The 23,222-nt window shown below is 46.3% G+C and overlaps 1 protein-coding gene and 1 long non-coding RNA gene across 2 annotated transcripts; one reads left to right on the top strand and one right to left on the bottom strand.

The window, feature by feature from the left end:
• The first annotated feature begins 5,573 nt into the window (after positions 1-5,573).
• On the top strand, positions 5,574-6,771 carry LOC144173680 (uncharacterized). The gene is made up of 3 exons (XM_077702004.1): positions 5,574-6,065; positions 6,220-6,431; positions 6,492-6,771. The coding sequence occupies exons 1-3, from the start codon at positions 5,758-5,760 to the stop codon at positions 6,710-6,712; spliced, it is 741 nt and encodes a 246-aa protein (XP_077558130.1). The 5' UTR covers positions 5,574-5,757; the 3' UTR covers positions 6,713-6,771.
• A 3,213-nt stretch (positions 6,772-9,984) lies between these two features.
• Positions 9,985-17,689, bottom strand: LOC144173679 (uncharacterized). Its single transcript, XR_013323358.1, has 3 exons — positions 17,353-17,689; positions 14,821-14,905; positions 9,985-10,584 (listed from the first exon to the last, which is right to left on the bottom strand). It is a non-coding gene; the product is annotated as an uncharacterized LOC144173679 (long non-coding RNA).
• Between the last annotated feature and the right edge of the window lie 5,533 nt (positions 17,690-23,222).

Here is a 23,222-nt window from a genome sequence, read left to right as displayed (position 1 = left end):
TGCTGACAAAATTAACTCCTTCCCTGTAGATCTGAAAAGCCTCGTTAATCTCGCGACTAGTTTGGTCACGTCCAGATCCTACAACACGTGTTTTATCGAACGCCGGCGTACAATCAGGGCACCGCCTGCAATGATCGGCCAGATGGCCTCCCGCCGCAAGCGACGAAACTGCTGCACGGTGCTCTCTCAGCCTGTCGTTTAAACACCGCCCCGTCTGTCCCACGTAGCATTTGCCACAGGACAGCGGAATGCGGTAGACGACACCTTCTTTGCAGGTTACAAACCTGGTGCCATGTTTTTTGGTGCAAGTTTGGCGTGGCTTCTCGTTTACGGCGGGGCACATCCTCATCAGCTTGCCAGGCGCGGTGGCCAGCACTTCCACGCCGCATTTTTTCCCCACTTTTTTGAGGCGGTGCGTGAGCTGATGTACGTATGGCACGGCTACGCGTCGCAACCTCTCCCGGTTGGCGTCTTCTTCCCTTAAAGGGCCCTTACCGGCTTTAACCTCCTTGATGAGGCTTTCTGCGACCGAAGCCACCAACTCCAAAGGGAAGCCCGCTTGCGTCAGACGAGCCACTTGAGCTTGCACACTACCAGAAACGTTGTGAGTGCACGACTTCTGGAGGGCAGCGCGCAGGCAGTTCGCCGCTATGCCGCGCTTAACCACCTTGGAGTGGGCCGAAGCGTAATTCAAAATCTGCTTTTTTGAGCGCGGTTGGTACATCCAGCATATGTGCCACTCCGTAAAACAAAGTTTCACATCCAGAAACTGAATGGTTCCGTTCTCATGTTCCTCAAAAGTGAACTTTAAGCCTTTTGAACACGTCCTAAACACATCTAAAACCCTTTCAATCACTCCCCGTCTATCCCGTCTATCCAAACACAATAAAATCATCAACATATCTGAAACACTTAACTATACTGTGGTTGAGGCGCGCTGCAATGCGTTTGTCACAAACTGCTAAAAAGACTTCGCAGAGTATTGGGGCAATGCAGGAACCAATACAGACACCTTCTTTCTGTACATAGTACTGGTCATTAAAAGCGACATAGGTTGACTCCAGATAAAACGCTAAAAGATCAATAAACCCTTGAGTGGACATACCGCTAGCATTCTGAAAACGGACCGGTCCATTTTCTTCGATCAACGTTCTCACGGCGTCAATCAGTTCTTTTTTAGGGATACTATAAAACAAATCTTCGACGTCTATCGAGAATGCAAAATTGGCCCCCTTCTTGTGCAACTCCGGTAACACCTCAACTAGCTCAACTAGCCCCTTTAAGGGAAGAAGACGCCAACCGGGAGAGGTTGCGACGCGTAGCCGTGCCATACGTACATCAGCTCACGCACCGCCTCAAAAAAGTGGGGAAAAAATGCGGCGTGGAAGTGCTGGCCACCGCGCCTGGCAAGCTGATGAGGATGTGCCCCGCCGTAAACGAGAAGCCACGCCAAGCTTGCACCAAAAAACATGGCACCAGGTTTGTAACCTGCAAAGAAGGTGTCATCTACCGCATTCCGCTGTCCTGTGGCAAATGCTACGTGGGACAGACGGGGCGGTGTTTAAACGACAGGCTGAGAGAGCACCATGCAGCAGTTTCGTCGCTTGCGGCGGGAGGCCATCTGGCCGATCATTGCAGGCGGTGCCCTGATTGTACGCCGGCGTTCGATAAAACACGTGTTGTAGGATCTGGACGTGACCAAACTAGTCGCGAGATTAACGAGGCTTTTCAGATCTACAGGGAAGGAGTTAATTGTGTCAGCAACCCTTCAATCACTCTTACAGATAAGGAGATATGCTACCTACGAGGGCGCATGTGTGACACATAGGTTGGCGTGTGTGGGGATGTGTAGAGGCAGGTCGTGGTGATATGTTATCTTTCTTTGTTTCACGGACGCTATGTAAAATTTCAGTTGTAGTCTAGCGAGTGTCCTGTGTACTTCTTCTTCGTCCGCGTCTATTTTTCGCTAGTAAAATGCAGTCTATTAGCCAGACTTTCTTCAGTTGCAGCAGTGAACGCATTCATTATTCACGTTAAAGTGCAATCCACAAAGGCAAAGCTGAAATGGGAGGCGTATCTGCTGCGACGAGCAAATCCCGCAGTGACGCTCTGCGCTGTCAATGACTATAGTGGTTCTAGATGTGAAAGAAGGAGTGGAAGCATTTATAGGAAATGTTGCGAATTCCCTTCAAATTTGACACAGCATTCAGGTTTACAGGGTTCTTGCTTGAAATGTTGGTACCTCACTTTTTGCAGACCCGGGTCTGATTGCCTCCCGAGGGGGCAAGGAACTTGGCATTTAGGGCGTCAAACAGGTCATCTACTTGCAGTATGAAAGCTGCTGTTCCCTCACTGTCTGCAAGTCCAGCAGTCCTTGTAGTCTGTAACACTCGAGGGGCAAGGCAGGCCCACGGCTGAAAAGCTGATTTCAGAAGGAAACAATTGCAGCAGCGAAAAATCATTTATTGATCCGCAGCTGGACGATTTCAAGTTAAAGACATTAAGCATGACGAAATAGTCCTGAGAGAATGTTACTTTTTATCTTTTTGAAGCACAAAGCAGATTTTCGTTGTGGCTGTAATTTTCAAATAAAGCTCATTTCATATTCATGGCTTGTTCAATTTACCTCCTCTAAATTGTGGCAACACCAACTAATTTGGAGCACATATGTTCTCTAAGGTGTTCCAGTGGTCTTGTTCACATGAGAATGTGATGTATGTGGGCTCCTCCGTCATACTTTAGTAGGTTAATATGATCAGAATTTAAGCCTGTAACCTAGAGTGTGCAAACAAATGCCCTAAACGGACACTCAAGTGAGCTGTTTCATTGTTGCTTACCTTATTAGATTGTAGTCTACAACGTGCAGGAGCCATAATATCCGTTTTGATGCCAATTTATGCTAATTCTTTATTATTGAAAATATATTCAGAAGTGCTGGTTCTCTTGCACCATCCTCCTTTCCGATTAGCTGACATTTGCTGTGATGCCGTTCTGGCAAACCTTCAGGACTAAATTTATGGGAAGCTTCATTTAGCTTCAAAAAAATTGATTTTAACTGAGAAATGGAAAAAATTGAAAATTTAATGCCTCATGTCCAGAAGAAACAGGCTGCATCCAGAAGATGCAGCAGCTGCAAACAATGCATGGTGTCTCTTGTTGTGCCACCTGCTGCACTTAGATTAAGGCATCAGGCTAGAATTCAGCATTTACCCGTGCAGTTTAAGCACAAATAAGGCTGCCTGTTTCAGCGCTCGTTTAAGCAGTACATTATCAGAGATGCTTGCGCTTAGCACCGCACTCATGGAAAATCACTAAAGCCATATTAATTCACATAACCGTTGCCACTGTTCCAAGTGATTTTCGTCACGTCATACACATTGTCTGACAGGCTCCTCCCATGTTTCTCACTATATTTAATCCCACATGCTTCGTAACGTTTACGGAAGAAAAGTAATTTGTGGTGATGTCGATCAAATTTACATGGAAATAAAATCACTATTATGAAATATGCGCAACTGAAGTACATTTTTTTGACAAAATGGGTGTGCATACTATTTCTGTGATTTTTAATCCTACTTATGTGCCTGCATCAGTGTCAGACTCCCTTGAGCATACTTCTTCTCAAACAAGTTTCAAGCTGTCTTCGCTGTTACAAGAAAGAAGAGGTTCCACTGAATTTGAATATTTTGGCATAAAGGAACAGTAATTGAATTCAGTGTAGACCAAGCAGTGGCACGAGGTTGCAACTGAAAAACTGTGTACTGCAAAGTGATGAGTAAGGCCAATTGCATAGGCGTAACTGCCACAGATTAGCGGCTTTCGATCATAACTACCTGGGTGGCAAGGCTGACGTTCATCTTGCGTAATGTGTCGGGTTCGATGTGAACATTTGTGAGCTTGGGAACCGCACGCAACTGCCTTCCTTCTTCTTGCTCGTACAGGACTCGGTAGCGGTGATAGTTGATTTCTAAATCATCAGCCTGGAACACAAGTGAATGTTATATGGGGAGGGGAAGGTACCTTTTGTTATGCCAGTGTTATTTAACTGAGCTGTCTTGTACTTGTGCTGGTGATTCTTTATGTACTTCACCATGTGGGGTGCGTCGCACAGGGAGTGCAGGTGCTGCGCAGGAATGCACGGGTGCGGCACTTTGTTCGCGGCATTTTTCTACTTTCCAGAGATCCCCAGCTGGGCCCGCATGGACTTGCTGCCGGCCCCATATGGTACTGCTGTTATCACGGTAGCATTGTGCTCGTGCAGCTCCATGACACTCTCAATCACCAGCTGCGCTAGGACTTCACCTGGTGATGCACCCTTAGTTGCGAAGCTTCCAATTGGTTGTACCCAGTTTGCGAATAAATGTACGAACATAAACACAAGAGCATGGTCAGCAGGCTCCTTCTCTGCATTGTCGTCTCCGTAGTCAGCAAAGCCTTCCAGTTTGTATGTGCTCTGGTCGAACTGAACAGCCTTTCGCACTTTCAGCTCATCTAAGATGAGGGTGCCAAATCATTTGTAGCCGTCTTCTTGGAATTGCATCTCAATGCTTTTCAGGGCCGTTTCACTGAAGCAAAATCACTAGGCACGACTTTAAAAATTTGCCTCAGCCGACTCAATGACGGCAATTGAAGAAGGTTCATTTTAGCTATCATTTTGTAGCATCTCTGCTAGAAATTCTCAGCAGGAGGCGACTTATTAGCCACTGTCTTTTATACCTAATTCCTTTCTTCGACTTCCGCTGAGCTTGGAAGGACAATTGCTGTACCTCAGGGAGAAATTCCACAATGCTTTCGATGGCTTTTGTACCACCTGTTACAACTGACTTTTTCTTGGAAAATTTCGTGGCTGCTGTTTTTTGCTTGGCCGCTTTTGCTCGGGCAAATCTTTGTTGGAGGGTTTCCCTCGCAAGTAAATGTCTAGGCAGCTTTTGACGACGTGCCTTATTCATGTCCTTTTTTGTAATTTTGCGCTGCAGGCACATTTTGCCGCGGGTTGCTCCTGTGCACGTCTTGCTGTACAAAATGTCGCAATGTGCACATGCCCTCTTCTTTGCAATACTGCTTTTAGCATACCCGATACAAGTATTTCGCTTGTCCAAGCAGCGTAACAAATTGACAACACCTTGCATGTCTGTGGCTTTGCCAGAACAAGGTAACCCATGATGTGGTACTACCCTCCTTCCAAAATTTATGACAGCAGGCCCGCTATTTGGCATAACAAAAGCTTTTTCAACTGCAAGTACAGAGTTTTGAATTGAAAGTCTGCAAAGGGCACCAGTTTCCGTGTCCAAGGTCTTTATGCGCCACCCATGCAGTTCAGTTAGCTGGGCTATTTTGGCCTGCAGTCCTGTAAGCTTGTTATCAGTTGAAAGTGCAGAGTCAGCTTCGGTGGTCATTAGATGGTCTTCTAAAGCGGGAGCACCTTGCACTGACAGCCCATCTCCCGCCGGATTTTGCAGAACGCACCAATTGGCACTTTCGGATTCCGGTTGGTTCTCCAAGAAAAATGCTGGCAGTGCATCTGGCTTCACGGCCCACCTCTCGCGTTCTATGGTCACCGGCGTGCTGTCAATAGAGAGTTTTAGCAGAGCGGGCCAGCGGGAAGCGCAGCGGAGCGGACCAGCGGAAACGCCACTGCGCATGCGCCAGTACGCTGAGGCGGCGAGCGGATTTACGGCGCTGCGCGCTCGCCCGCTCGTTTCGTCATCCCAGCGCAGCGCGCAGCGGCGGCCGGGCGAGCGACCATAGTTATCCAAAATGGCTGCCTCCAACGCTCGCGGTGTCGCGTCGCCGGCCGTGGTCGCGTCAATATCCCGCGCGAACGCTTCTGAAACAGGAATGCAACCAGCTAAAAAGCCCCGGAGGTGCTTCAGTGCACACGAGGACCTCTGTCTTCTTCGGGAGGTGGCCGCGGCGAAGCCGTTTGGCGATGACATCAAGTGGGTGCATGTTCTCGCTGCGGTGAATCGGGCGGTGGGCCGGGAGGTCACCCTAAGAGGAATAAAAGATCGTGTAGATATTTTGCTGGGATACTGGAAGCGGCAGGACGCCAAGAACCTTAAAAAGTGAGTATATTTGTTCATTCTGCACGTAATGATTTCAGGCCAACCCCCAGCGACAGTCTTGTGTTCCGCTTTCTCGTCTCGTTTTTCTGGCGCTGTTTTATCGCTGTTAGCTGGCGCGCATGTTTATCTGACGATCGTCCCTTTGCCTATTCAGGTCGGGTACAGAGGAGCAGTACTCTGAAAAGGAGGAGATCCTGCAGGACTTGTGGGATTTTTGCGAAAGTGTGAAGTACGAGCCCAGGATTGCTCCCAGAGGTGCCGCCTGCGCGGCGCGAAGGCGGAGGTTGGGAGCGGAGCCCCCGGTAAACACGGACGAGCTGCCGGGGGTGACGCTCTCAGACGACGGCACAGGCGACGGCGCGCTCGGTTAGTTGATGACGCCTACTGTTGTGCTGTCTTCTCTTTTCTCTTATTAATTGAAAGCAGGTTCTGCTGCCGAGCTGTTGCAGAGCGTATACCTGCCATCTGCTGCCAGCCCTAGTGCTGAACCGGGGCAAGAGAAACAGCGGCGCCAACCTGCAAGTGTGCAGCACGCCCTCCCAGGCACGAGTAAAGGGAAGTGTGGAGAAAGGTTTATACACTACTTCTACATAGCAGAGCGATATGCAGGAGAGCATCATAAGAAGACGCCAGTGAATGCATCCTAAAAGGGTTAACAGTGCATGTAGACGAGGACACTCAAGCAAGAAAAGGCAACAGAAAGCGGTGAACTGCAACTGATCTTTTATTCAGACTCTAAAACATCCACTGTGAAGGCCAAGAGAACCTTCCCCTGTATGCTTGTCGTTTGCACTGGAAACCACTGCGCACTCTGCATAGCGGAGCAAAAGCACACTTTTTACTGTACGAAGCTAAGTAGTCCCAAACAACAGTCTTATGTTCTCGAAGAAAATAAGTAGAATATCTGGAGCAACGAGGGTGGCAAGCATCTTTCAAGATGCTACACTAACTAGCCCACCAAGCCACCCCTGAGAAAGTAAATGCAGTAATCAGTCACAGTTTATGTATTTCTGTCCTTTAGTGTAGACAAGTCGACCTTCCGTGTGCTCACTGTTATAAAAACTGTGGTGCTGTTTTGTGACTGTTTCTAAATTTTTCTGAATCACATGCATTCAGTTCCCTTACATGTGCACTGAAAAAATCTCCACAGCAAGAAGGGCAATGAACAAGGCAAATGTTAAGTAGGCACACATTTCACCGAAACCACCAGCTCCCTGTAGAAGTGCAGCTTGCTGAGCCACTTGGTACATGTCGAGGGAACGGAAACCAGCGAAAAGGACGCAAAACACGAGGAGAGACGAGAGCCAGCGTTGTGTTGTCTCGTCTTTCCTCGTGTTTTGCGTCCTTTTCGCTGGTTTCCGTTCCGTCACCACCTCCCTAATGCATCTTTCAGACATAAAACTTCAACAGATTTCACAGCAGGTTTTGACAGAATTCACAGCAAGCATCTAAAACTTAGGCAATTAAACACTCAAATGCAGCATAGTTGCGGGTTTTACAACGGCTATGTGTTACTTCTGATTATGGAGATCGTGTTCTTTGCTTGTTGTTACACAATTACGCAACAACGTCCGCTACAGTGCATAAACTCGCATTAACTGAATGCCGAAATTTTTTTGCCTTCACACGAATAAGAGGCTTGCAAAGTCTCGGGCTGCAGCTGCTAGCCCAAAGAGAAAAAAAACGAACTAGATTTGCGCTCCAGGGAGCTAGAAATCGAAAAAATGAAAGTTCGCAACGAGGAGCGTCGTCTGGCACTGGACGAGCGGAGATTGGCCCTGGACGAAGAGACGCACCGCTTCGAAGTTTAACGCTGGAGAGGCGAACGGGAGAGCCTACTCGACGAGATAAAAAAAAATGCTTCATGAACAAACCACCAAATTGGCGCAGCACCACAACAAATAAGACAACACCCCCACAATACGTAAGTAGAGAAACATCTCCAGTGGGATCACATTTCCTACACGTAAACTCAAATACAACTTTATTTAAAATGCAATGGTTCAGCCTCGAGGACGCCTAAGGTTGTAGATTATTTATTTATTAGGAGGTAACGGCAAGACATCACTGCGCACCAGCATTTTTCTTGCGCCGAGGGGTCTAATACGGGTAGTTCCAGCAAAAACACGTTCGGCTGGTTAAGTTTTGAAAACTGCTTTTCAAATGTATGGAAGTGTATGTCTTGCCGGAACAATACGGGTAATTTCATTGAAAATGAGATACTGTCGTGTTGTACCTAGAAGTCCTCAGGTAAGAGAATCTTAATTCTTTGATAAATTGTCGTCTTCACTGCATCTGTCATCTGTTATTTTTTTGTAGTGCGAAAGGATCCAGCGTCAAGTGGAAACCTGACAACACCATACGGTATGCAATTCTTCAATAAAGTCTTTGTTTTCGAAGCTGCTTGTCATGGAACATTACCGTGGGGCAAAGCAAACCTCGAGAACTGGTGGTTCAAGGCCCAAGTGTAGGGATACGTCGACACTGTACACACATTTCGCACTGTACAGAGGGGACTTACATGCATGGGAAATTAGATGACACTGCCAGTAATGTTATGGCATTTAACACAGTATAGCGGAAACGCGTGTAACAAAACGAAATCCCAAATCCTCCATACGAAGAAACACAGGAATGTCAGTTTTTTGCACTTTTCGCTCGGCAGATTTCATTCACTAGAGTGTCATAACAAGTAGCGTACATTTAGTACAGCAAATGACAGCCACACGATAATTCTAAAGCATGGCTCGCCAACAAACTTTGTTTCGATAACTGTGTGTGGTTGTACAACACTATTTGCGGGCAAGGTAAACTTCAAGCATGGTGGTTCAAGGCCGAAGTACTGCGATACCTGGGAATCGTACAAGCAGGTATGACAGTTTGCGAGTAGTGCGCTGGCCTTATAAATGCGCGGCAGATTCTGCCGGTAGAGCTTCTGGTTTTTTTTTGATGTCTACGAAGGCAGACAGTCCCACAATTTTTCCAAAACCCCACTCCACAGCCTGCCTCACACTACTCATGGCTTTGTTGAAAGCACATTGTTCAGGAGTCAAGAGAGCTCCGCCATAGGGCTTGAGCAGAAGGCGCCGCAACGGGTAGGCACGGTCCCCGTAGATGCAGTAGTCGTGACCTTGAACGAGGTTTTGTAGCTTCGTATATGCGGCGCTGTTTCCAAAGTTACCTGAAAGAATAAATTACAATTAGCTGGAGCTGCGCCCGTTCCTAGCAGGGAAAGAGGAGGCGAGTGACGTTCAGCACCGGTTTGATCCACCAGCTGTGCTTGTCATTTACTCGCCTGAATCGTGTTTGCTGCCGGGGTATGATCCGTCCAACTGGAAGATTATGCCATGTGGGCACATTATAGCTTGGTACTTCAGGGCGTGGACTCTCTTGTGGCCGCTGAAGTACACTTTCTGGTTCCTTGTTGGTCGACATATTGGCCGCGCCGTGCCATCGATGAAGGCCCAGCAATTTGTCAGCGGGGCACCTTTCGCGTGAACGGCCTGAAAAAATAACGAACGAATATGTCAGAAAGTTGTAATTGCAAACGTACAACTCTAATTATTCTCGCTTGCCTGTGAGAACTTTTCTAGGGTGTCGAGGTTCAGCCACGTGTGGTTATTAACGTCGTCCAGAAGGTGGAAGAAGTTGTCCTCGATGTGCCTGAGCACTTCGTTCGTCAATGACGATATGGTCGAGCTGTGTCGGGCGAAAAGGTGTTCCAGATCGCGCAGCCGGTTTGGGTAGGCTAGTCTTCTTAGCATGATGCAAAGGGCCTCGTCGCCGGGAACTGACACCCTCTGCGGAGTTGTTACCTTGTCAGGTATGCACAAGACTCTCTGTAGCCTGGGTACATCGTCCTTTTCAAACCGAAAGTACGTTCTGAACACGCCACTGTCGATCGCATCAATGTTCACCCTTATGAAAATTTCTATGTCCAGTCAAAAGACAGTCTGCGTCCCGAAGGAAACAGACTGCGTGCGTCCTGTGTGTTTCCTCTGTGTTGGAATTTCGCCACCGACTTTCTGCGTACTCCAAGTGTCCCGTGTGTTTCCGTCCTCCATGCGTCCAGTCTATCTCCCAAAGGCAACACAGACACCATACGGCCTTTGTGTGTCCCCTATATGTCTTGAAGGCAACAGACCGCATTCGTCCCTTGTGTGTCCCCTGTATTGAAATTTCGCCACCGACTTTCTGCGTCCTCCAAGAATCCTTTATGTTTCCGTCCTCTACGTATCCCCCAAGCTTCCACCTTTTGAGTGCCCTTTGCATGCTGTCAAATAACAGCGCCCCACAGCCAGCTGCATGTAGAAAATGTCAGCCAGCTCCACAGTCACTGTTTCATGCTGCAGCTGTTTCTTTAAGAGCAAGCTGACGAAAATCACATGAATCACACGACTCTTGCAAACCTGACTATTTTATTCAGGTTGGATCCATACGTGCTGCTGCCGCCTGCCACACCAGGTGTCGCCTCATCTTTACCCCTCACAGGACGGGATAGCCACTGCCACGCTTGAACCTGAAATTATAAACGCATTGATCGCATATGAAGGGGTTTAAACAAACACGTCTCAAACATTTTCTGGTTATGCTTATAAATATAAAGGAGTGTTCCCATACAAAACTGAACCAAGTGTCCTCAAAGAGAAGGTATAACTTCTAGGTTGCAAAATTAGCCACAAAATTTAGACCACATAAATTAACTAATGAGCTTACGAACATCAAATATGACATACTGTTACATAGGCAACACAACCCAGAACTAAGTACTGTTTAGATTCATGGCCTCCTCATGACGGGCATTTATACAGCCTCGCAAGAACATTTGAGATGAGATTATTGCAGCAGCACTGTGGGAACAAAGCAATATGGGTGGGGGGAGGGAAGGCAACATAAAATTGCATGAACATGCTAAGACAGGCATTGATCAGTCGTCATCATGAGTAGTTGCTTGTGTCTACGCGTTCTTTTGAACCTATAAAGGCAGCAGTTTTATTGTGCATTTCGTTTACGAGACAGCACTTGCATTGTCTAGTTTGTTTGTCTGTGCTTGCTTACAAAAAGCAAAATGTACAGTCGTGAGCTGAAGTAAACGGACCACGGGAGCGGTGGCCAAAACTAATCGCTGCGCCGTCTGGTTGCGCGGCGCCTGCTGTCGAGATCGCACACAGCGCAGGCGCGGCCTAGCAGTACAGCACACATGACGCTATCGCTCGCTGCTTCGCGATTGTCTCACGCTCCGATAAATTGACGCCAGGGGAATCACGCCGGGCTGCCGGGCAACACTGCCGGGCACCGCCCTATCATTGAAAACGATGCGACTCACCTGATAAGTGGCAATGGTGTTACGATGCCACACATAGCGTGCTGTGGCTGCGTTGGGCTCGTAGCCTTTGTTTATTCAAAAAGCAGGAGGGTTCTTTTTTGTTAAGTGATGAAGTTTCTCAGTTGATATCTGCTGTCTTGTTGTTTGTTGGAGTTCGTGTTTCGTGTTCGTGTTTTTCGAGTTTCGAGTTTCTGCCTGAGAGTGACAGAGTTGGGTCCCATAGCTATTTGTGTACACAACAACAATTGACTGTTTTTGTGGCCGCTCAGTGGCCTATAGTATTGGCTAATTGATAGGTCCTCCTCACTCTCCGTTGAGACGTCTCTTTGGGAGGCGGGACTTTTGTAATTAAATAAAGATTATCGCGTGGTGAAGGAAAGGGGTGCCCGCAGGTCTTGGGATTTGCCCGACCTCTGATTTTTTATGCCAGTGGTACTCGGCTGGTAGCGTGCCAAAGACTCCTTCTGGGCTTGCAAAAGTGGTGAGGGACCCCACGATGAATTATGTTGATACGTGTCCTATTGTCGCACAATTAACCCTTGCAGCCAAAGTCGCTCATACACATATCTCTATGAACGCCCTTTGGGTGTGGCTTTTCTGCATAATTTAACCGTTGTGCAAAAAGCCAGCTTTAAAATTTGTGCTGTGCGGTGGCGTTATTCTAGTATGTCATGCGGCAAATCCACTTTTTTTAGTTCGTGGCAGGGTTTGGAAAAAAAAAAGAACTTGGGAGTATCGCGGAGGGACCCACGGAGTTCCTCTTCTCCCACGTTCCTCTTTTTGTCTGCGGACCCCCATCTATGAACGATAGCCCTGTGCAATGCTTTGTAAAATATTACGTGTAAATAAACTTGGCTGTTTTGAAGTATACCGTCGTTTGTTTGCCGCATGTCGTCGACCATAAGCTAGTAATCTTTTTATCTTCAATCGTCGACTGAACGACCCTCTTTTGATCAAATCCTTCAATTTCAACTCATGGCACAGAAGTGCGCAAGAACTGTCAATAATGTTTTCAGGTGCAAATAAATCTAATCGAAAAATGTAGTTTGCATGCAGTTCGATAGTCGCTGGGAATTGAAGGCGTGGTTCAATGGTATCTCATATCGCAATATAGTTTTTGAACATAAAATGTATGTGTCGGTGCCTCGAACTTGAAAAATTGCGAAGCTGGATTTTCCCGAGCAATTGCGAAATGGCACATATGCCGCATGCGGCAAACGAAGTTTCATAAAGCAATGCAGTACATACCTAAACACAGCAGCATTTTTCAAAACCTTGGCATGTAAGGTTAGCATCGATAATTTTCCCAGTTCGCTGATATTCTCGGGAGGCTGTGATTTCGCATGTATCCTCAAAACCGACAAAGATGGTGTTGTGTTCTTCGAGTGTCCAATGATTTTTGTCTGCTTTATTTTCTGCTTCAATATATGATGGTGGGGGGGGGGGGATTGCAAAAAAAGAAAAAGCCTGAAGCCCGAGATAATCACCAGCGCGCCAACTCTGCCAGCGGAGCCGCGTTGCCGCCGATTGCGCCAGCGCGCCATTTCCACTGAAGGTGTGTGACCCGCAGGCAGTAAAAGGGCAGCGCGGCTCCCCTGGCGTCAATTTATCCGAGCGTGAGACAATCGCGAAGCAGCGAGCGATAGCGGCATGTGTGCTGTACTGCTAGGCCGCGCCTGCGCTGTGCGCGGTCTCGACAACATACGCCGCGCAACCAGACGGCGCAGCGATTAGTTTTGGCCACCGCTCCCGTGGTCCGTTTACTTCAGCTCACGACTGTACATCACCATGAACTGACCAACCTCTAGGTTGGCTCCTCACTTTTTATATTTCCTTGTGTCGATGGGTAGCAGACACGGGAACAGAAATAAAAAACAACCCTAGAAAAACGTGGTGGATAGCCCACTTGCCCCCATCATTGCACGCGTGCCACGTGGTCACTCATCCCAACAGATGTACAGTGCACGAGTGACCCCCAAGCAGCGAAAGCTGGGCGTGGTCGCTCTGTACTTTGTGAAAATACAGGCTACTAGAAAGATTTGACAGATAGCACAAACAGTGCAGGTGCGCCAACTTTGCACCATGGCACGAATTTTTCAACGCACAACAGAAAACGCACCAGTATGTCAGTGACACCGTGGAGGAGAAATTCGAAGACAAACCAGGACATCAGTGACAGTGAAAGGGTTAAAGCGGTCGAATACAGCAAATTTAATTTCAGGGTTTATGCTTACCAGCAATGAGGAAAGCTACCGCAGTAACTTGAGCTGACTACTCTGTAACGTGCACTCAAATGCTAAAAACACACAAGCATTTTTGCATATGTTTGCACAAAGAGCATTCATACTGTTTGGAAATAATGCAGGTTTTTCCTACTATAAACATCATAATATTTCCCCCAACCATGCCATTTGATTTGTTTACAAAATATTTTGTTACAAGCACCTGGCCACACCCTGCAATCTTATCCTTTTTTAAGGGAACCGTCTTTTTCCCCTTTTTCCTTTGTATGCTGCACCAGCAGTCCTGTTTGATATGGAAAGGGTGTTGCTTTGCGATCCCTATCCTAGCTTTTCCTGTTTTTTATTGAAAATGTTCTCGATCTAAATGAATGAGTGCAAAAGAAACCCTGCAGCATTCAATTCGCCAACGATTAATTTTGACCACCTGGGGATCTTTATTGTGCGCCGAAATCTCGTACACACAGGCGTTTTTGCTTTTCGCCTCCATCAGAAAAGCAGCCGCCGCAGCCAGGAATCGAACCCGCGACCTCGTGCTCAGCAGCGCAACGCCTCAGCCACTGAGCCACCGCGGCGGGTACCCTTCTACAATTAGGACCATCATTATATTTGCTAGAGTAAATAGCTGTTCGAAAGAAGGGGGGGGGGGGGGCTACGATGGCCAGTGAGACTCATTACACTACATGAAACACAGTGGCAAAAAGGCACGCAATACACCCTTTTCACTGCTAGGCACAAGTTGCATCTAGGACATTGAAGTGAATTCACCTAAATTCTATTTCTGGGTGCATGGAATTGTTTCACTCATGTAATGTAATCCATAATATGACTTTTGAGTAGAAGTCTAAAGATCTAGTTCATCTGTAACAGGCGGTAGAAGAAAAATCCCCACACACTGTCTGTGGGCACCACGCAGCTACCACAGTGAACAAGGGTGACAAAGTCGTTATTAATTAATTCATGGAGCAAGGACGCAGCCCTGATGCGACAAAAAAAATAAGAAAGGTACCAGGAAGTTTCTCACCCTCATCGGTTCCTTATTTTTTGCCCCATCTCTGCAATGTTCTTATGTCCTAATATCACTAAGGTACCACAAGAATGCCACAATGGTTTTCTATGTTTTCATGTTCTCTCAGCCTTCAAAATCGAGATTTTCATGCATTTCACAGCCGTAATGAACTCCACTTACAGGTCGTGCAGGATAGATAGAAACAGGAGGCAGCCAATTCTTCTGGTAGCTCACAACGTACATCCTCCATGTCAAACACCTGGCCCTGTAAAAAATGAAAGTTTAAGTAGTAAACAAGCCGTAAATATGCGGTATAATGCCGTGAAATACTCGCTCTGACAGGACATGACAGAATTTCTTTTTTGTAGGTGCAAAAAAGGCACCTTCAGTTGTTTCAAGCTAAAAAATAAGTACAGTGCTCACTGATTGAAACGCAACACTGCGAGCGCGTGGCCGCCAATACATGCAGCGCCGTCCATGGACGCCGCTGTCGCTGACAGCGCACCGCTGTCGCTGCGGGGAACCACTGCCCCGCTTATTGGCAACCGGAAGCAGCAAGCTTATGGTCAAAACACTCTCATCCTCGTGGTATACCACAATGCAACACCTAGCTTCCACGGGCGTCCACTGGCGGCGCTGCATGTAGTGCAGGCCACGCGCTTGCAGTGTCGCGTTTCAATCCGTGAGCACTGTACATACATGACAATCCTTACAAGGCTTTCAGCCATACTTTAAAGGAACAGAAGCATCCTTACACTGAATTAATGTTAAACTAAGCCTATTAAATATCCCTAGGTGGTAGAAATCTGTGGCCCCAGATTTCCACTGTGCAAGCACATTCTCTGGTCCAGAGGGTGCGAAACGTGGTTACGGCTTTTAAAGGAGCCATGAAGAGAAAACACAAGTTTGGTTCATTCAAAGGATTCCGTTGCTAGAATCATGCTGACACCATTTTTAACATAAACTCCACTCAAATAAGCTACAAATTAGGAACAAAGGAAATGGCCATGCGACCCACTAGCTCATTTCCCGCAACAGAACCTATGTCATACCAGCCAGCTCTGCAGTTAGCGGAGGGCGGCAACAGCAAACGCGAATTAGGCAGAGGCTATAAGCTTGCCGAATGAACTATTTGCGCTTAAATTTAGGGCACATTCTTTTTACAGTAGTAAGAATGGTGGGACCAACAGTAAAGGTTAGGAAAGCACACGTAAGCATAGAAGTACCGATGCGTACTGCTGTTGGTACTGCGCGCACTATGCTTGGTTTAGCTGCACAGGACTGCGGGGCTTTGGGGTTGTCTCGGACAACAATGGCCGATTGACACAAGCAACGGTGTCTTACGTGACCATATTTGTGGAGCGAGCACTATGTTTCACGAAACGATTATTTTCTCGCTGAACAAAAACAAGCCACGTTTAAATACGGTAAAAACAAAACAAAAGCAGAAAGCGGCTTGCCACGGTATGGTGGCACCATCTAGGTTAACTAACGGTAAAGAAGGTTTCCCAATCGGCTGCAGAGCGGTCGGTTCCTGTGATGTCATTGCAGACCCTGAAAATGCACGATTTAGCGGGAAAACCAAAATTTTAGCTTCAATTAATGAATTTCCCAGTGAATAAAGCATCGTTTGCATTTGGACAAGTGCTGGGGGCACCATACCACACGAAATCTTTCGAATAACACAAACTTGTATTTTGTCTTCATGGCGCCATTAAAATTCTCTGAGGCACATGGTGAACGTCTCAGCGTGGCAATACCTCCAAGGGGTAGGCAAGTTGAAATGCTGACGAAACGAAAAAAATAGGATGGCGAAGGAGCACGGTGGCAAGCCCACGCCCTGTTTAATCTTTTTCGCACCGTGATTGTATCCCCATCACATGCATATTTGTAAGAATCAACACGTTTAACCCATGCTCAACATGTTACGGTCAACACAATTTATGCAAGCCAGCTACAAATAATGTCACACCACACAAGAATTTCTGTCTGATCATGACGATGCTGGATGAGCTTAGGAAGGTGGAAAAATTTCTTGCATTAAAACAGTGAAAGCTGCCCTGTGACTGCACCAGCAATGCAGGATGGAACAGCATGTTTTCAAGCTGCGACGTCTAAACAATTATCTGGTCAAATGTTCACTGCCTAAAGACCTTGTGCATGTGGTACTACTTACAAAGTTGCTAGCAATGCTTAAATGTTGAAAATTCAACGTATATGCAACTCTTACGTATTATAACTACAAATGTAATGCAGCCTCCTTGCATTTCTTTACCCGTAAACGAAAACTACCCGTTAGAACAATGCTAAGCGGCCTAGTCCTGTAAAAAAAATATACTGTGGGTCAACTGCCTCTTAAAAAAAAAATCGGGGAGTGGGCGTTTTGTTTTACAACCATTAACGCAGTTTTCTTTTTTTTTTTTTTCGTGCAACAAGCTTTAGCGTCGAATCCACCCAAGCCAAGCGGCGGCCGCTGGGCCGTCAGCATAATATTTTCGTTGCCGGCAATGGCAAGGGGGTCGATCACTCACACAGCATACTGGCCGCCGCTCCTGGAAGCTCATTATGACCGCGCCGACGCAGCCGGTAATTTACAATAAAAGAAGCGCGGCGAGCCGAACACCAAGGAATATACTCAACACGTTTAACAAAACAGCACTGTGGCAACGCGTAATAAAATTTTAACATGCACCACGATAAACAATCACTTACGGCAGAACACGCAGCATTTTTCACACGTCGCGTCCGCAGTCTGAAACTTGCAGTAGAGACTCTTGATTCACGTAGGCACGCACAACTTGTCAGGTATTTTGTCAAATGGCGACCTCGATGTGCGTTTGCTACAGCAGCGCAGTACGGCGACGACACAGACGCTTTGCCAGCACTCACGATGTTTCAGGTGGCACAAGAGCACTAACACGTAATATTACGGCAGGAGGAGCACGTAGTAATTCACGTAACACCAGCAAATCGAAAACAAACCACCAAAACCACGCACAACGAACCAACCACGTCTTTTCTTGCGCACCTATAACAATGACTGCATATATGCTAGCCTAGACGAGACTTATTACTACAGTTGGCTATCTAGCAGTCATAGAGTTTTAGCAGTTACTTTCTTCCTTCATCATCACCCCTGAAGCAAACTAGGCAGACGCCATTATAGTATTTTGTTAAAGTTGATAATAGCAAACATATATATAATGGCAGTATATTTTCTTGATGCGAACAACGTCTTTTGTTGTCGTAAGTTGTTGCTACTCAAAAGCGAATAAAAATGGATTAACAAACGAAGTTATTATCATCGTCATCTACATCTAGATTGACTGTTTTATGTCGTTTTGTGTTTTGTTCAGCGTCCAAGCAGTCCAAGCATTCACCATTCACTGTTTGTGGGCTTTTCACAAACAGAACGGCCGGATAAAAAAATTATTCCCCGCAGACATACGCAAACACACGCGCACACACACACACACACACACACACACACACACACACACACGCGCGCGCGAGCGCGCACACACACACACGCGCGCGCACGCACACGAAAGCACCGTGCGTCAAATCCACGCAGGCAAACAATTCACTCAAATGGAGGCTTAGCATGACTATGTGAGCTCAAGTATTTACACCTAGGTTTACGGCCTGAACGTGTACGTTTTGGTGGCTTGGAGGTTAAGTATTCGCCTACTGATTCAAAGGGCGGAGGTTCGAAACCCGCTCAGTGACATTTGTTTTCTTTTTTTTTTTTTCAACCGTGCTTTAATTAAAGTTTTTCTGCCTTAGGTTATATTTTGACATTGTTGTTGCTCTTGTTGCTCTCGTCTAGCTGTGTCCCTTTTTTTTCTGTCGCAATATATTTCTACCGCAAGCTCTGCCCCAAAAAACAGTACACCGCTTCAGCATTTAGTTGCAAGGATAAGCCATTTTACAACGACCCTGAAGGAAAACACAGTCTAGGACAATCGGAAGCCACTTTTTAGGTTGTTTTTGTTTTCATTGCTTCGTTTTCTATTCGGCTTTTTGTGTTCTTTTTACTTTTTCTGGTCTGTATATTCTTCTCCCTCCCACTTTTTTTTCGTAATGGGAGGGACGAGGCACTCCGAACAGCCTCGTTCAATATGTATCCTTCTTACGCCACTGTTTCATACAAACGTACCAGTTGGTAATATTAATTCTGCGAATTTATCAGACCTCACTAGCACGAAATAACGTATACAGTGCTGCAGAATTTCCACAAACCATCGGCATTGTTTCTTACCATCTCTAGCCAAGCCAAAAACTTAACCTTTCGAGTATAATTAAGGCTTACATGCTCGACTTTATGTTTACTTGAGGAAGCACAATCTTCAGAAAAAGAATGTAAGGCAACAAATAGTTATCCTTCCTCCCAGTGTCCTAGAGGCAACACAAAAGACATAAGTCAGTCTTTTGACTTCATTTTGCCTTCAGTACATACATAAGCAACAGCATTACGGCACACAGAAGAATTAAGACAGCAAATTCAAGTTCTATCTTACAGCCTTTGTCCTAGAGGCAACACAGGGGAAACAGGCCAAAGTCTTCTGACTTCATTTTGCCTTGAGTACACACATGGGCAATAGCATTGCGGAACTCAGAAAGAGAAGAAAGCAAGTCATTTTTAAAGTTTTATACCTCTCATCCGAAATAAAATCTTCGTATAGAAATTTAAACTTTGTCTTTACCATAGTACATATAAAGGTAAAACATCATGGCTGTTTATCCGGCAGTCTATAAAAAGTACACAGCCTGCTTACGTCCTAGAGGTAACACAAAGGAAAAGTCAAAAGAAAGGCCACACAGTCAACATGCAGGAGACACAAAGTAAACAGAAAGGAAAAGTTCATTTTCATAAGGGCAAAAGACCTCGCATGGAGAGTGGGTCACGCCGTGTCTCGCCCAGAACCTCTAAACACAAGACGTCGACTATTTCGGACCATTTCAACCGAGTCAGGAGCAGGGGGTCCTGCAGTATGCTCTTGGGCATTGTTCAAAGCAGTTATCAGCGGCAATTTGCAGCGGCAAGCCACACACTGTCTGTTAAAAAGCGCGGCAACAAACAGCTGGCTTGGAGCTTCGGCTTCAGTTGGCGTTGGTGACGTACTTTCCTCAGTTTAACGACTTCGCTAAAAGATACAAATCACCGTTAAAGTACAATTATATGTACTGAAACATGACGTTCTTTTTATTTAGGCGTTTCAGCATAATAAATAAATCTATGTTTTTTTTCCTATCACGGTAATTCACATCTCAACAGATAGATGGCGCAGTGTACAGCGCTCCGCTCTGGCCGGCAGCCGATCGCCCAGCTAAAACTCTTTTTCCCGCGCTGCGTTCCGCTCGCTTTCCGCTCGTCCGCTCCTCTCCGCTGAACGTAAACCCGCTTAGCTAAAACTGTCTAATGTCATAGGTCCATGCCTTCTGTACATCTTCATCACGAAAGTGTCTTGAACACACCCTGCTGCGGCTGCTCAATGCTCCGCCTTCTTTCAAAAGAACAGCTTCCCATTTCTGTCTTATCTCCGCTGCCTTAGGTACACTAAACGAATGAGTCCCACTACCGGCTGAGCTTTTGAAGGGACAGTTCAGTGCGCCGCACTTACGGGGCATAGCTTCCCGTTGTTGCCAATGTTTGAAGATTTAAAACTCCTCGAGCGTCATGTCTCGTACGTGCAGCGTATGGGTGCTCACTAAGACGCACAGCGAGCGCGTACATTCGGTGCAGACGATGTGCAGTAGCATGCTATATTTCCTACATTAATTTGAAGTCACTCATACCGGTGATAACAATACTAATTCCCTTTTTTTACTGCTGAAACAAGTAGAGCGCCTGCGATGCATTAAAAATCGCAAATTTTATTTCAGGTTTCGTTCATCTGGAGATCGAGCGCATTTGTTTCTTCTGCTCCGCGCATTGCTTCGCCGTAAGACAGACTTCTTGCGGCAAGTCAGTGCTTCATGGAAAGAGCGCAGCTATCTTGGAAAACCTTCATTTTCGCCTAATGAGTGAAAGTGCACTATTTTTGGTTGCCAGGCCAACTGCCGCTTTCTTTTTATTAGACGCAACTCGGCATTCGATGTCGAAACTTCCGCTACGCTCTGAATGCATTGGTACGAGGAGCGCTGCGATTGGACAAGCAGAATATTGCTGAGTGAATCTGGAAGAATTAATACTTACTGTAGCAAGATTGCACACCGCAATATTTTAGAGAAAAAACATTTTCAAATTTGCACTTAAAACACAAGTGAAGTTTATTAAAAATGAATCTTAACGAACTTCAGTTTTTTTCCCCTAGGTGCCGCGCGCGTTGACTTGCCCCTCAGCTCCACTGTGCAGGAGGGCTAGCGCCGCCCGGATTCTGAAGCGGAGTTTCACAACTGTGTATATTGAGTAACTCTGGGTACATTGTACTGAGAAGAAAAAAACGGTGCAAAAAACAGGACGAAGTAACGAACTACAAAACACAGGCACTGAGGAACAATTGAGCTCTTTATTGCAGCAGGAACATATATAGGATAACATAAAAGAAAGAAAAAATGAAAAAGCAACAAAACGAGATATCGCAAAAAAATACGAAAGCCCGTGACAAAAATGTAATCCACCACGTGGATTTACGGCATAACATGTTCGTGACATGTACGCTACTTCCTTTACCAGAAGTGCAACTGACGGCTCGCTTACTCATGCGTTTCCTTTTTTTGCAGGAGTATGCAGGAAACCTATACATCCAGAATTGGCTCCTGGTTTGAGTGATTTGCTGCTCGCCAGCGCGGATAGGCAGTTGCAGGGTGCTTTTTCTGAGCATAGTGTCCGCAAAACTCTTCGAGTCGTTGACGACTTCCTAGTGTTGTTCCAGGTCGACAACAACACGATCACAGAAGGAGCTGAGGAAATTTTTGCAACGTTCGAGTCACACTTTCATGCCTTCGCCTTGACCATGGAATTGCCCTCCGATGGCCGGCTAAGGTTCCTGGACGTTTTGTTGTTTTTGAGCAAGGACCACACCTGCTGGGAATACGCCACTAGGTTCCAAAAGGGCCTTTTACCCTTCAGTTCAGCGCACAGCAAGCTCGTCAAGAGGGGAGTTGCTATGGGAGTTCTTAGGAGTGCTCCCACCAGGTCCTGTCCGCATCGCGTGCAGCATAGTTTCAATGTACAGGTCCACCGCCTGAAGCCTGCTGCCTACCCGGGCGACCTCATGCGCACCTTGGCGTCAAGGTTGATGCGTGAACTTTCCTCAAGACCCCCGGAAAAGTTCCCTCAGCAGGAGAGACAAAAACAGCGGACATTCCCTACGTCCACGGTGTTACCCGTACCCTCAAGAAGATAGTCAGTAAGGCGGATGTAGGGATCGTATTCTCCGCATCTAAAAACTGAGCCGATTGTGCGAGCGTGTCAACATTGAAGCTCCGCAGGTGATCGCATGCCCAAAAAAAGCATAGGACACGCTATGTCGACTGTGTTGAAAAAGCTGTTTACGAAATCCCGTTGTCGCTCGCCGTGTGGCCGTACGTAGTACATGTGGCAGACAAGCCGCTGCCTAAATGATCGCTTGAGGGAGCATGAGTACAATGTAAGGTCGTCTACAAGTAGCACCTTGGCAACACATTGCGCTTCCTGCGGCTGCACTCCACTCTTCCGTGACCGCGCGATCCTCGCACGGTATACTCAATCAATCAATCAATCAATCAATTTATTTATTATTATCTCAAAATGATACATGGGGGTTATATACAGAAGGAGGTCCCAAAATCGGAGACTGCAGCGGGACCTCCGGTGCATAATAACTTAAAATACACTGAATAATAGCAGAAAATGGAAAGAGGGATGTGTACCGGAATGATGTAAAGAAGAGTCAATAAGTAAATTACATGGTAGCAATACCTATACACAATCAACTTAGAAAAAAAAACCCTGAAAAAGAGAGCATCAGAAACAATCTTGGTTACGTCTAGTTTCTTTCTTAGTTTAATTCTTTTTTGAATTTGTGGAATGCGTTAGAAGACTTAATGGCGGGTGGCATAGAATTCCACAGACATAGCCGAGAAGTGCACTGTCTGTTTGCCGTAGTTAGTTTTTACTTTCAGTAAAATGAAAATGTGCATAAAGCAAACCTTGTGTTAAAGCAAACCTTGTATTAACAAGACTAGCGGCCAAAAAAGAGAAACACGGAAACTCATTGCGAAGCACCCTAAACAAAAAAATACCTAGGTTATAACTCACCAGTTTGGAAACAGATAATATTATTTGAACAAAGCAATGAATGAGCATTCGAGCTATACGTGCTTGATGAGATAACTGGAATAGCTTGATTTTGCATGATTTGTAATGGGTTAAGTTGAGTGTCGTATGTATTGCCCCAGCATGAGATGCAATATGTAATACCGTAAAAACCCGCGTATAATACGAGGTTTTTTTCCAAATTTTACTATGTAAAATTTTTGCCTCGTATTATATGTGAATCCCAAAGTTTTCAGCCGAAAATTTGCACTTTCGGTTTTGGTTTCAGCGGAGGGTGGGCCTTCTTGCGGTGGCGTTAGCTGGCTGCTGCTTCTGTCAG

Source organism: Haemaphysalis longicornis, unplaced genomic scaffold (assembly GCF_048455015.1).
Source record: "Haemaphysalis longicornis isolate Haplotype H1 unplaced genomic scaffold, Haemaphysalis longicornis Haplotype H1 scaffold_3, whole genome shotgun sequence".
In the NCBI taxonomy this organism is placed as follows: Eukaryota; Metazoa; Arthropoda; class Arachnida; order Ixodida; family Ixodidae; genus Haemaphysalis; species Haemaphysalis longicornis.
The sequence above is the reverse complement of the archived record's forward strand: the minus strand, read 5'-3'. Positions and strand labels throughout refer to the sequence as shown.

Excerpts from the sequence above, each read along its gene's own strand:
- LOC144173680 (XM_077702004.1), top strand. The coding sequence starts at position 5,758 with ATGGCTGCCTCCAACGCTCGCGGTGTCGCGTCGCCGGCCGTGGTCGCG. Across the intron at positions 6,066-6,219 it reads GACGCCAAGAACCTTAAAAA|GTCGGGTACAGAGGAGCAGT; the intron begins GTGAGTATATTT and ends TTGCCTATTCAG. Across the intron at positions 6,432-6,491 it reads CACAGGCGACGGCGCGCTCG|GTTCTGCTGCCGAGCTGTTG; the intron begins GTTAGTTGATGA and ends AATTGAAAGCAG.